Genomic DNA, 12945 nt, shown 5'->3' on the forward strand with positions numbered 1-12945 from the left:
GATTTTGGAAATTGTTCTGTAAATGAAATTGGAAATTAAAATAGTGCTGCAGAAAGTAATTTAGTAAAAGGCTAATAATAGGAAACTAAACCATCCAATTATCACCATAACCTAATATTATAGCATACATAGGACTTGTACTGAACTGGTAAATTTTCTAGAAATTTGGCTGTTATTCCCCTTTTAATAATCCAGTGAAATGTGTCAAAAATGTGCTGTGTGCAGCCCAAAATTACTGCTATGCTTCTGATGCCAACATAGCATGCCCACAACTTACTAACCTGTGTGTCATTGGAATGTGGAAGGAAACCAGATAAACTTGAGGAAACAAACACACTTATGGGGAGAGTGTATAAAGTCATTACAGACAGTGGTGGGAATCAAACCCCTGATCTTACAGCTGTCTCTATAGTGCTATAGAGCTATGGTATGGTACCATGCCACAATTCAAGTTTTTGTTTGAAAAATTCATTATCTTGTGAAACATCTTAATGAATCAAGTTTAAAGTGTGAGGACTAGCACTTTGGTATGTGGAATGACTTGGAAGTGCCAAACCATCTGTGTTTCTGAATAACCAGATGGCAGAGTATATAGCTTCACACTCCCTTCCCCAACCCCATCACCCACCTTATTCTATTGCAGCCATTTTGCTTCATTCAGAAGAAAAGAAAGAGGCTTTGTCTAAAATAATCTCTGTTCACTGAAAGCTGATATTTCATATTAAGGGAAAACTAGTGATTTGAAATAGCAAAAACTTGTTCTGGCTACAGTGCGTTCAATAGAATTTATTCAATATGTCTTGTTGCTAATTACCTGCATTATAACATGCAGTTTACCACAGTGGCCTTTGCCTGAATTCTTTAAATCTAACTGAAGCAAATATACAGTGAAAGCGTGGGGCAGGCAGAAAATGTGCTGTTTACACAGGTTAAGGGTTTCTGCTATAATCCACAGTTCCTATTTCCTTTGGCCACTCTGCAGAAATGAAATCTGTCACAAGACAAATTTTCCAGACTAAGTATACAAATCAAATCTTGCCACAAATAAATTGACTAATTACTCATTTCTCATTTATTTTTGTGTTCCTGTATAAATGCACACAGTGCTATGCAGTGGCTACCTATTGCCCTGGATTTGTCACTGCCTGTAAAGAGCTTTTATGTTCTCCCCATGGGTTTCCTCTGGCCAATCATGTACTAATTGGTAGGTTAATTGGTCATTGTAAATTGACCCATGACTAAACTAGGATTAAATTGGGGATTGCTGGACAGTATGGCTGGAAGGGCGTATTCCATGCTGTATCTCAATAAAAACAAAGCCCAAAAATATACAGCCACCTCTACCACTAGCAGAAAATCTCCCCTCTCATTTTAACGCTGCTCCTGATCTTATAAACCTCTAAGGTCACCTCTCAACCTTCTACACAAGAGAAAATGTCCTTGGTTATTTAGTTCCTCTTAGTAACTCAAGTCACATCTTCAAATTGTTTTTTTTTGTTTTCAGTTTAACATCTTTTCTACACCAGGGTAACCAGAACCAGTACTTCAAATATGGCCTTACATTGTACATTGAAGGCAAATGTCCTTCACTGTTGTTTACCTGTGTTGTCATTTTCAAGAAACCATGTAGCACCCCCACTTCAGGGCCCCATCATTTATTGTTTGAGTCCTACTATTGTCTTGTGAAATTGTAACACCACACTTTCGTCAAAATAAAGTCACTGGCCCAGTTGATCAAGATGTCATTGTAATCTTGGAGAATTTTCATAAAAATCCTTGCACGGTGATAAAAAAGAGACTGATAGTCAGAAACCTCTAGTACATAGTTACCGTAGATGTCAGATTATAAGCCGCTACTTTTTTCCCACATTTTGAACAGCTTTGAACACTGCGGCCTTTACTACGGTGCGGCTAATGCATGATTTTTTTTCATGCCGCCAAAAACATTTTGCCTCGTAACAGTAGACCAATAAAATTGATGAGTAGTTCACAGAGGTCCAATGAAATTGTACGATAAATCAAGTGCACTTTCACAATTAAATTATTGTAAATCAGTCATTTGTACTCACCCTCATCAACATGGAAAACACTCAAAGAAAAGCATTGTGCTGCCTTTATGACAGTTATTTAGTTTATAATATTTTCGCTTAGTAATTCATTTTCTAGTTAAAGTTAGAAGAGTTTTAACTATATTTGTTTTCTGTACTACATCGCGGGATGCTATGACGTCACACCCGGTTTCGCCGCGTCTTGTGGGAAATACCGGTTTGCGATAAACGGGAAGGTGGGGGGCGAGCGGCATTAGATCTGAGCGAACGCTGCTTTTAAGTTAAAGGCGATCAATAACTTTTCCTGGTAGGCTGCAGTATATATATTTTTTACCAGTCGTTAGGAGATATTGGAATGTTGTTCAGTAAAAAAGTATACGCAACGTATATTTAAAAGTAGCCGCGTTACAGGCACGGTTCGAAAAAAAGCATTTGCAATATGTATTTGTTTATGTTACCATATGGATTTAACTAAAAGTTAAAAAATCCTCACATGTAATATCTTTCTGTGTAAATATCTCATATTACAACGTGGGACACCTGCGGCCGAAAATCCGGTGCGGCTTGTACAAGTACAAAATTGATTTTCTTTCTAAAATTAGAGCCAGCGGCTTTTAATCAGGTGCGCTCTGTAGTGCGAAATCTACGGTAACTCCCCTTTAGGGGTAAGTGGCAGTAGAACAAGGGAATGAGGAATGCAAACTGACAAGTTGAAATTATAATGGAAGAAAGTACCTGTGAACAGTTGGTGAGGAGGTGAAGAATAAATGTTAGTAAAGTGTGGGTAAGCTTCTGATGGAAGAGACGAGGAAGAACACATTTTCTCCTTTGGACTACAGTCATTGGTGGATATAAAATAATACATGGGAAAACATGTAGAGAGAAATTCGGGAAACCACAAAAAGGAGAGTAAAAGATAAAAGAAAGATAAATCATTTCCCACCATATACTTTGAGCCAAGGGAAATCTACCTGCCTACTTATTCAGTTTTGTTGGAAACAGAAGTCTCATTTACACAATTAAAATATGAAAGCTTTAAAAAAACCTAATTACACAGTTGAAACTACATTCTCATCTGTTGATTAATTTCCTTCATGAAATTTAGTTACTGCATCTGGTCCAACGTTAATGAAAAGTATTTCATGACGTTTGAACAAATTTCAATTCAACACTTGCTTATCATTTATTGAAACAAGTCAGTGTAACAATTTTCTTTACAAAATGGTTTAATAAGTGCATGCTTTTCCAATAAATGATCAATAAATTTATTCAACTATTGAATGTGTTTACAGTTGTAAACCTGATACATACAAAGCTTTTGATTACACGACTTTGACGTTTTTTCCAATTGTTTTAGTCAAATCATACAGTGTAATTAAACCAATCAAAATTAGTACCACAACAAATGTTGTGATCTCTCCACATTCATTGTCAATGTGTAATGAATGCTTGTTGCAGATTTTTTTTTCTATAAAAAATAACCAGTCTTTAGTGAGGAATCTTGATATTTAAAGACATTTCCAATAAACTGCAAAGATAACCAAAGAATAAAGACGTAAGCAATCTTAACCATAAAAGTAGTCAGTCAGAAATTACATTATATTACACTGTACAGCTCATAATCCAGTTACACAACAGGTAATTGAACTAGTTTCTTCACCTTGTCAGTTGACTGGCATTCTGTACTGCAGCTCTTGATAGATGCTGGGAACTTTGGCAAATTGAAATATTAAACACCTTAAAGGTCTATTAGGTTTATGAAAGGTGACTTGTACATCAAGGCTCAACAGCGATTGATTGGTTCAGAGAAGGAAGTGCAAGAGGTGACCTGCACAAGTAGCTTACTAAGTTACTGATGAAAACGCCCACCAGTTTTTTTCTGTTGCATAGTTTGCATGGTAAAAGGAATGTTCTACACTGTGTTTTCTCAGAAGTACATCAGAAAGTGAGATTGCAGTGAGCTGTCCAGTGATAGCACTGGTATGCACTGATCCATGCAGAGTTCTCCGAGAATGAAAGCTGCTACCTGTTTGCTGCAGAGTAGTGGTTTTGCTTTTGTTGTAACATTTCTGTGATGGCCAGAAGTTTTTTCAGGACATGCTGTAAAAGACACCAGAGATGGAATTAGGTATAGTTACAGAATACCTGCAGCATTTGAAGAAAGCAGTTAGTCCATCTACCCTATAAGCAGTTAGTGAGGGGCAATAAATACAGACTACCTGTATGTGAAACTGTGCAACAATTTCTTTAATGCTCTGTACCTTGGGATGTTGAGGAAAAGACTAGTTGCAAGGTACTTTTTTCAGCCGAAGAAAAAGGTCATGTTCATTAATGTATTAAGCAGAATCCCTGTACACCAAACACTCAACCTACTCACAGAACTGGTTTAAAAACAATGAGGTAGAAAAAGCTATGCAAGACAATGATGACTCGGCAGGGTCTATCACATAGAAATTACACTTTCTGACATTGTGAGCCAATAGCATATTTGCAACATTTAATTTTTTAAAGAAGCATCTGGACGATAAAGCAGTTACCTGCTGGACTCCCCGTTCATTACTTAGGGTGCGAAGTTCATCTGAATGTGCTGCACAAACTTCATGTAAAGCTGCCAGGTTACGAGACAAATCAATTCTAAAGTGCTCTGTAGTGTCAGGAACCTCTGGGACATTCTATAGACAAAAGTTAACATCCTCATTTAAACAGCAATAGACATATTCCTTAAACACTGGAAATTTCATCTGAACAATACAACATATCCGAATAAACTAGACAATTTTTTGAAGAGGTACTCAAAATAGTAGACAACTGAATGTCTATGGGTGTTATAAATATGGTCCTGTGGCGACCCACTTTCTACGCAGGCGAACCGGCTCACAAATAGCCAGCGCACGGGGAGAGACTTTGGTAATGCACCTCTGACGTCATTTCCGCCCGGAGAGGGCGGGTGCTAGGGATTAAATGCCAGTGCCGCGAAGTTTGAATAAACTAGTCTCGAAACGACTTGCCGACTGCGTGTCGTCTCTAGCTCGGTATGTAGTACATCGCTACATTGGTGACCCTGACGGTCCAAACGGGATTTGGACCAAAGATGACCGACTCTTCATCTGTTCACGCAGTTTCGATAAAACTGCCGACTTTCTGGACGCTGCGATCACGCGTGTGGTTTAGCCAAGCAGAAGCTCAGTTCCAGATTCGGCAGATATCCTCTGATTACACGCGTTACTACCATGTGGTGAGCACCCTTGACCAGGAGACGGCCGCCCAGGTTGAGGATTTCATACAGTCGCCCCCGGAAGAAGGCAAATATGAAGCATTCAATGCGCTGCTCACTGGGACCTTTGGCTTCTCACGGTGTGAGTGGGGTGCCCGCCTGCTTCACCTGGACGGTTTCGGAGACAGACTGCCGTCAGCATTGATCTATCCCAGAGTGCTTAAGGAAGTAGCCCAAGAAATAGTGGATGCATTAGTGATAATTTTTCAAAGCTCCTTAGATTCTGGATTAGTTCCTGAGGATTGGAGGGTGGCTAATGTAACCCCACTTTTTAAAAAAGGGAGAGAGAAACTGGGGAATTATAGACCGGTGAGTCTGACATCGGTGGTGGGGAAAATGCTAGAGTCGGTTATCAAAGATGTGATAACAGCACATTTGGAAAGAGGTGAAATCATCGGACAAAGTCAGCATGGATTTGTGAAAGGAAAATCATGTCTGACGAATGTTATAGAATTTTTTGAAGATGTAACTAGTAGAGTGGATAGGGGAGAGCCAGTGGATGTGGTATATTTAGATTTTCAAAAGGCTTTTGACAAGGTCCCACACAGGAGATTAGTGTGCAAACTTAAAGCACATGGTATTGGGGGTATGGTATTGATGTGGATAGAGAATTGGTTGGCAGACAGGAAGCAAAGAGTGGGAGTAAACGGGACCTTTTCAGAATGGCAGGCAGTGACTAGTGGGGTACCGCAAGGCTCAGTGCTGGGACCCCAGTTGTTTACAAAATATATTAATGATTTAGACGAGGGAATTAAATGCAGCATCTCCAAGTTTGCGGATGACACAAAGCTGGGCAGCAGTGTTAGCTGTGAGGAGGATGCAGGGTGACTTGGATAGGTTAGGTGAGTGGGCAAATTCATGGCAGGTGCAATTTAATGTGGATAAATGTGAGGTTATCCACTTTGGTTGCAAGAACAGGAAAGCAGATTATTATCTGAATGGTGGCTGATTAGGAAAAGGGGCGATGCAACGAGACCTGGGTGTCATTGTACACCAGTCATTGAAGGTGGGCATGCAAGGTACAGCAGGCGGTGAAAAAGGCAAATGGTATGTTGGCATTCATAGCAAAAGGATTTGAGTACAGGAGCAGGGAGGTTCTATTGCAGTTGCACAAGGCCTTGGTGAGACTGCACCTAGAACATTGTGTGCAGTTTTGGTCCCCTAATCTGAGGAAAGACATTCTTGCCATAGAGGGAGTACAAAGAAGGTTCACCAGATTGATTCCTGGGATGGCAGGACTTTCATATGAAGAAAGACTGGATCGACTAGGCTTATACTCACTGGAATTTAGAAGATTGAGGGGGGATCTTATTGAAACGTATAAAATTCTAAAGGTATTGGACAGGCTAGATGCAGGAAGATTGTTTCCGATGTTGGGGAAGTCCAGAACGAGGGGGTCACAGTTTAAGGATAAAGGGGAAGCCTTTTAGGACCGAAATGAGGAAAAACTTCTTCACACAGGGAGTGGTGAATCTGTGGAATTCTCTGCCACAGGAATCAGTTGAGGCCAGTTCATTGGCTATATTTAGGAGGAAGTTAGATATGGCCCTTGCGGCTAAAGGGATCGGGGGTATGGAGAGAAAGCAGGTACAGGGTTCTGAGTTGGATGATCAGCCATGATCATACTGAATGGCGGTGCAGGCTCGAAGGACCGAATGGCCTACTCCTGCACCTATTTTCTATGTTTCTAACAAGATGCTGGCCCTGGCTGACAGACACAAGCCCTGCCTCATGTTCGAGCAAGCGTTCCTAGAGCAAATGCCCAAGGACACATCTGCTGCTGGCCGACACAGATTTCAGCGACCCCCGGAAGGTGGCGGCCCGGGCAGACATGCTGTGGAAAGTCAAGAGGGAGAGCGGTCGGTCAGATTACGAGGCCACGTGCCCAACAGCAGACCAGACCAGGCCCGGCAGGGGGGCGCACACAACACAGAGGCAGGAGTGAGGAGGACAGTGAACAGTGGTGTTTCTACCACCAGTGGTGGGGAACAGAAGCCCGCCGTTGTCACCCGCCCTGCAAGGGCCAGGGGCAGCTGCCACTAATGACTATGGTGGCTGGCCGCTAGGACAGCCTCTTGTACGTCTGGGAGAAACAGTTGGGACGCCGCTTCTTGGTCGACACCGGAGCGGAAATCAGCGTCTTGCCCCCGATGGGGTACGACACCCGCAACAGGAAGTGAGGACCCACCCTGAGGGCCGCAAACAGCAGCACGATACGGACCTATGGCACCCGCACAGTGCAGCTGCAGTTTGGTGCCAGCCGGCTCACGTGGGACTTCACACTGGCCGCCGTGGCCCAACCACTCCTGGGGGTGGACTTCTTGCGAGCTCACAGCCTGCTGGTCGACTTGCAAGGGAAAAAAGACTGGTACATGCCAAGACTTTCCAGATGTTCTCCCTGGGTGAAGCCAAGTTGCCGGCCCCACACCTGGACTCCACCATGCTGTCGGACAACGAATTCACCAGAATCCTGGTGGACTTTCCATTGATTCTGGCACCGCAGTTCACGGCAGCCATGCCCAGACACGGGGTACAGCACCACATCCTGACCCAGGGACCACCCCTCCACGCCCACGCACGAAGGCTCACCCCGGAAAAGCTCCGCCTGGCGAAGGAGTTCAAGAGGATGGAGGAATTAGGGATCGTACAGAGGTCCGACAGCCCATGGGCCTCCCCCCTGCACATGGTGCCCAAAGCGGCCAGGGGTTGGAGACCATGCGGCGACTACCGCAGACTGAATGAGGCTACAACTCCAGACCGCTACCCCGTGCCGCACATACAGGACTTTGCAGCAAACCTGCACGGGGCAAGAATCTTTTCTAAAGTAGACCTTGTCTGGGGATATCATCAAATCCTGGTGCACCCTGAAGACATCCCCAAAATGGCACTCACCACCCCGTTTGGCCTGTTCGAGTTCCTCCGAATGCCGTTCGGCCTGAAGAATGCCACACAGACGTTCCAGTGGCTAATGGATGTGGTGGGACGCGACCTGGACTTTGCGTTCATCTATTTGGACGACATCCTTATAGCCAGCAGTAGTCGCCAGGAGCATCTGTCCCACCTCCGGCAGCTCTACTCCCGTCTGAGTGATTTTGGCCTCATGATCAACCCGACCAAATGCCAGTTCAGTCTCGATACCATCGACTTCCTGGGCCACAGGATTACCAAAGACAGGGCAACACCTCTGCCCGCCAAGGTAGACGCGATCCGCCACTTTGCCCGGCCCAACACGGTCAAAGGCCTGCAGGAGTTTGTTGGTATGGTGAACTTCTACCACCGTTTCCTCCCCTCAGCAGCCTGTATCATGCACCCTTTGTACACCCTGATGTCGGGTAAAGGCAAGGACATTACTTGGGACGAGGAGGCTGCGGCCGCTTTCGTTAAAGCCAAGGAAGCCTTGGCAGATGCCGCGATGCAGATGCACCCCAGAATGGACGTTTCGACCGCCCTCACAGTGGACGCATCTGACACAGCAGTCGGTGGGGTGCTGGAGCAGCTCATCGAGGGGCGCTGGCAACCTCTGGCGTTCTTCAGCAAGCACCTCCGACCACCCGAACTCAAGTACAGTGCTTTCGACCGGGAGCTGTTGGCACTGTATCTGGCAATCCGGAATTTCAGGTACTTCTTAGAAGGCAGGCTGTTCACCGCGTTCACAGACCACAAACCGTTGACCTTCGCGTTTATGAAGGTGTCCGATCCCTGGTCGGCTTGCCAGTAGCGACATCTGTCCTACATCTCCGAGTACACGATGGACATCCAGCATGTCTCGGGAAAGGACAATGTTGTGGCGGAGGCGCAGCAGGCAGACGACGAGATGCCCAGCTACAGGACCGCAGTCTCGGGTTTGCAGCTGCAGGACTTCTTCGTAGGCCCAAGTGAGAGGACCCTCCTGTGCGACGTGGCTACCGGCCAACTTCACCCCATCGTCCTGGCAGCCTGGAGGCGGCGAGTTTTTGACTCCATACACAGTTTGGTGCACCCATCTATCAGGACAACCATCCGGCTGGTCTCCAGCAAGTTCGTGTGGCACGGACTTCGCAAGCAGGTCAGTGAATGGGCCAGAACGTGCACGCAGTGCCAAACAGCCAAGGTGCAGCGGCATACTAAAGCCCCGCCGCAGCAGTTTGAACCCACCCACCGGAGGTTCGACCACATTCATGTGGATATCGTGGGCCCCCTACCAGTGTCCCGAGGAGCGCGGTACCTCTTAACTATGGTAGACCGGTTCACGAGGTGGCCAGAGGCGGTCCCGCTCACCGGCACATTCCTGCGCCCGAGCACTGATTGCAACCTGGGTAGCACGTTTCGGGGTACCGGCCCACATTACCTCCGACAGAGGCGCCCAGTTCACCTCCAGCCTGTGGTCGGCTGTGGCCAGCTTGTTGGGAACGCAGCTACACCACACTACTGCCTGCCACCCACAGTCGAACGGACTAGTAAAACGCTTCCACCGTCACTTGAAGTCGGCTCTCATGGCCCGCCTGAGAGGACCTAACTGGGTGGATGAGCTTCCCTGGGTCCTGCTTGGAATTCGCACAGCGCCCGAAGAGGATCTGCACGCCTCGTCGGCCGAGTTGGTGTACGGCGCACCCCTGGCCATCCCAGGAGAGTTCATACCAGCCCCAAGGGGGCAAGAGGAAGAACCCGCAGCAGTCCTGGACAGACTACACGAAAGGCTCGGCAACCTAGCCCCCGTACCGACTTCACAGCATGGACGGACCCCGACCCATGTACCCAAAGACCTGCAGAACTGTAAGTTTGTGTTTGTATGAAGTGGCGGACACCAGGCACTGCTACAGCGGCCGTACGAGGGGCCATTCAAGGTGATCAACAACAACGGGTCCACGTACGTTCTGGACATTGGGGGGAAAGAGGAGGTTTTCACGGTGGACCGACTCAAACCAGCCCATGTGGACTTGGTGCAGCCGGTCGAGGTTCAGGCACCGTGGTGCAGAGGCAGACCTCCCAAACAGAGGCTGATCCAGTCTGTGGACATTGGGGGGTGTATTTGGGGGGGGGGGGGGGTTATGTGGCGACCCACTTTCTGTGCAGGCGAACCGGTTCACAAATAGCCACTGCGTGGGGAGAGACTTTGGTAATGCACCTCTGACGTCATTTCCTTCCGGAGAGGGCAGGTGCTAGGGATTAAATGCCAGCACCGCGAAGTCTGAATAAACTAGTCTCGAAACGGCTTACCGACTGCGTGTCGTCTCTAGCTCTGTATGTAGTACATCGCTACAGTCTTCCATATTTATTACAAATAAAACTAACTTTAGCTGATCTAGCTAAAACAGTGATTGGAAAACTTCATTAGTTCTACACAGGGCTTTGTCACCACATTATAAGAAGAGAGGGGCACAGGACATTTGTAAGGACATTACCAAAGCAAGGGAATTATGAGAAGAAATGACTAGGCTCTGATGGTTTTCTTTGGGGAAACTGTATCTAAGGCGTGATGTAGCTGATTAACCAAGTTACGACCCAAATGTGAAGTGGATATCTAACTGCCACCACCTTTTCAGCTAATTTGACAATTTCAACAACATGTGGGTGAAAACAAAAATCAACGCCTCTAACCCTTCCATCACTAAAATATATACCCTTTACAACATCAGTTAAGGAAATGGGATTTATTTTTAAATGCAATTTTGTTTGCTTTCAATACCAGCCTGTTGACCAGATTCTCCTATAAATCTGAAAAAAAATTAAGAAAAATAGAAGGCTATGTGGGAGGGAAGCATTAGATGATCTTGGAATAGATGTGACACAACATCGATAGCCAAAAAGGGCCTTTACTGTTCAAACACTTGCAAATTTTCTTCCTTCACTTTCACTATGATTGTATCAGATTGAACTTGACTACTTACAACTTTCAGAATTTAAGCATCTAATGCAGTGCCTCAATTACAATAACCACAGAGATCCAACTCCACATCACCACCAGCTTTCATCCTAACTTTAACGATGAGGACTTGGAGAGGCTGTTTCCTATAGTGGGGGAGTCTATGACCTGAGGGCACTAATTCAGTAAACAAGATCACCCCTTTAGAACAGAGATGAGGACAAATTTCTTTAGCTAGTGGGTGGTTAATCTGTTGAATTATTTGCCAAAAATGGCTGTGGAGACCAAGTTATTGGGTATATTTTAAAGTGCAAGTTAATAGGTTCTTGCTTAATCTAGGCAACAAAGGTTATGGTGAGAAAGTGTAAGAATGGGGTTGAGAGAGATAATAAATCAGTCATGACTGAAGAGTGAAGCAGACTCAATAGGCCAAATTGCCTAATTCTTTTCCTATGTCCTGTGATTTTTACAATAGATGTTTCTGAAATTCTCAACCATGTCTTCATATTTCAAAATTGAATACTCATACAATACACCAATGTCCAATTTTACATTCTGTACCTTTATTGTATCTTATCCCACACAAATTCACCCACCCATTGTGCTTTACTGGGTCGTACTTTCCAAATGTTTCCAATTTACAAGTTTCAATCCAATCATACCTACAATGCTCTCGATTTACATGCTTAATGTCACCAAAACCAAGGAGATGATCGTCGATTTCAGACGGTCTCAGCCTGAGCACACACCCCTCAGCATCAGCATCACAGTGGAGAGAGTGGAAAACATTAAGTTCCTTGGGGTGCAGATCTTGGACAATCTCAACTGGTCCAGGAACACCACTGGGATTGTGAAACGAGCCCAGCAGAGATTGCACTTTTTGAGGAAGCTTAAACAAGCATCACTCCCCACTAACAAGTTAACTACATTCTACAGAGGAGTGGTTGAGAGTGTGCTGACCTTTTGCATCACAACCTGTTACTCCAGCTGCAGTGCTGCCGACAAAAAAGCCTTGCAGAGGGTGGTTAGGGGAGCAGAGAAGGTTACTGGGGTCTCCCTACCTCCTGTCCAAGACCTCTTTCAGAGTTGATGCCTCCAGAAGACACGTTACATCATTAAAGACCCCTCACACCCTCTCCATGAACTATTTGTTCTTCTGCCAACAGGTAAATGTTACAGGAGCATCAAAACTAAAACCACAAGGCTACTAAACAGCTTCCTCCCACAGGCAGTCAGACTGCTAAATAGCTGCTCTACCTGACTCTGCTTTGGACATTTATAGCTTTTTTTAAACTGACATGTGGCTGTTGTGTTTTACTATTTATTGTTATGTTTATTATTTAGCGTTGTTTGTTATGTTATGATTGTGCTGCTCCTGGGAAACGCTGTCTCATTCTGCCCTGTAGAGCTGATGTACGGTTCGAATGACAAAGTTTTTGAATCTTGAATCTTGCCTTGATGCTAGTAGCTTTTCAAGATGATCCTTCGTGTTCTGTGAGTGGCTTTTCAGGGTGATCCTTCCTGTTCTGTGAGTAGCTTTTCAGGATGATCCTTCGTGTTCTGTGCATTCATAATGCTTTCACCTCATTGTTAGTGGCCATGCTTTCTGCCATCTTTGACCTTTGAGCCCAATATTAAATCTTTATCCTTCAAGTATACCTTTGACTAAACTTTGATCATACTTAATAGCCTCTGCTTTTCTCAGTATATTTTCTTTTGCCATGTTGAAGCAAATAGCAATTCTGAACTTTATTAAATTTTATTCTGAATTATAAGGAGTT

The 12945-nt window shown here is 45.0% G+C and overlaps 1 protein-coding gene across 2 annotated transcripts in view; it reads right to left on the reverse strand.

Annotated features, from left to right (window-relative positions):
• Positions 1-3218: 3218 nt before the first annotated feature.
• Positions 3219-12945, reverse strand: part of LOC140739032 (ras GTPase-activating protein 1-like) — a 117547-nt gene continuing 107820 nt past the window's right edge. For both annotated transcript variants that reach the window (XM_073067013.1, XM_073067007.1), the window contains 2 exons: positions 4586-4720; positions 3219-4148 (listed from right to left, as the gene is read on the reverse strand). In XM_073067013.1, coding sequence (XP_072923114.1) covers positions 4071-4148; positions 4586-4720 — 213 coding nt within the window. In that variant the 3' untranslated portion in view covers positions 3219-4070. The remainder of the gene's footprint in view (positions 4149-4585; positions 4721-12945) is intronic.

This window comes from Hemitrygon akajei, chromosome 2, assembly GCF_048418815.1.
Source record: "Hemitrygon akajei chromosome 2, sHemAka1.3, whole genome shotgun sequence".
Classification (NCBI taxonomy): domain Eukaryota; kingdom Metazoa; phylum Chordata; class Chondrichthyes; order Myliobatiformes; family Dasyatidae; genus Hemitrygon; species Hemitrygon akajei.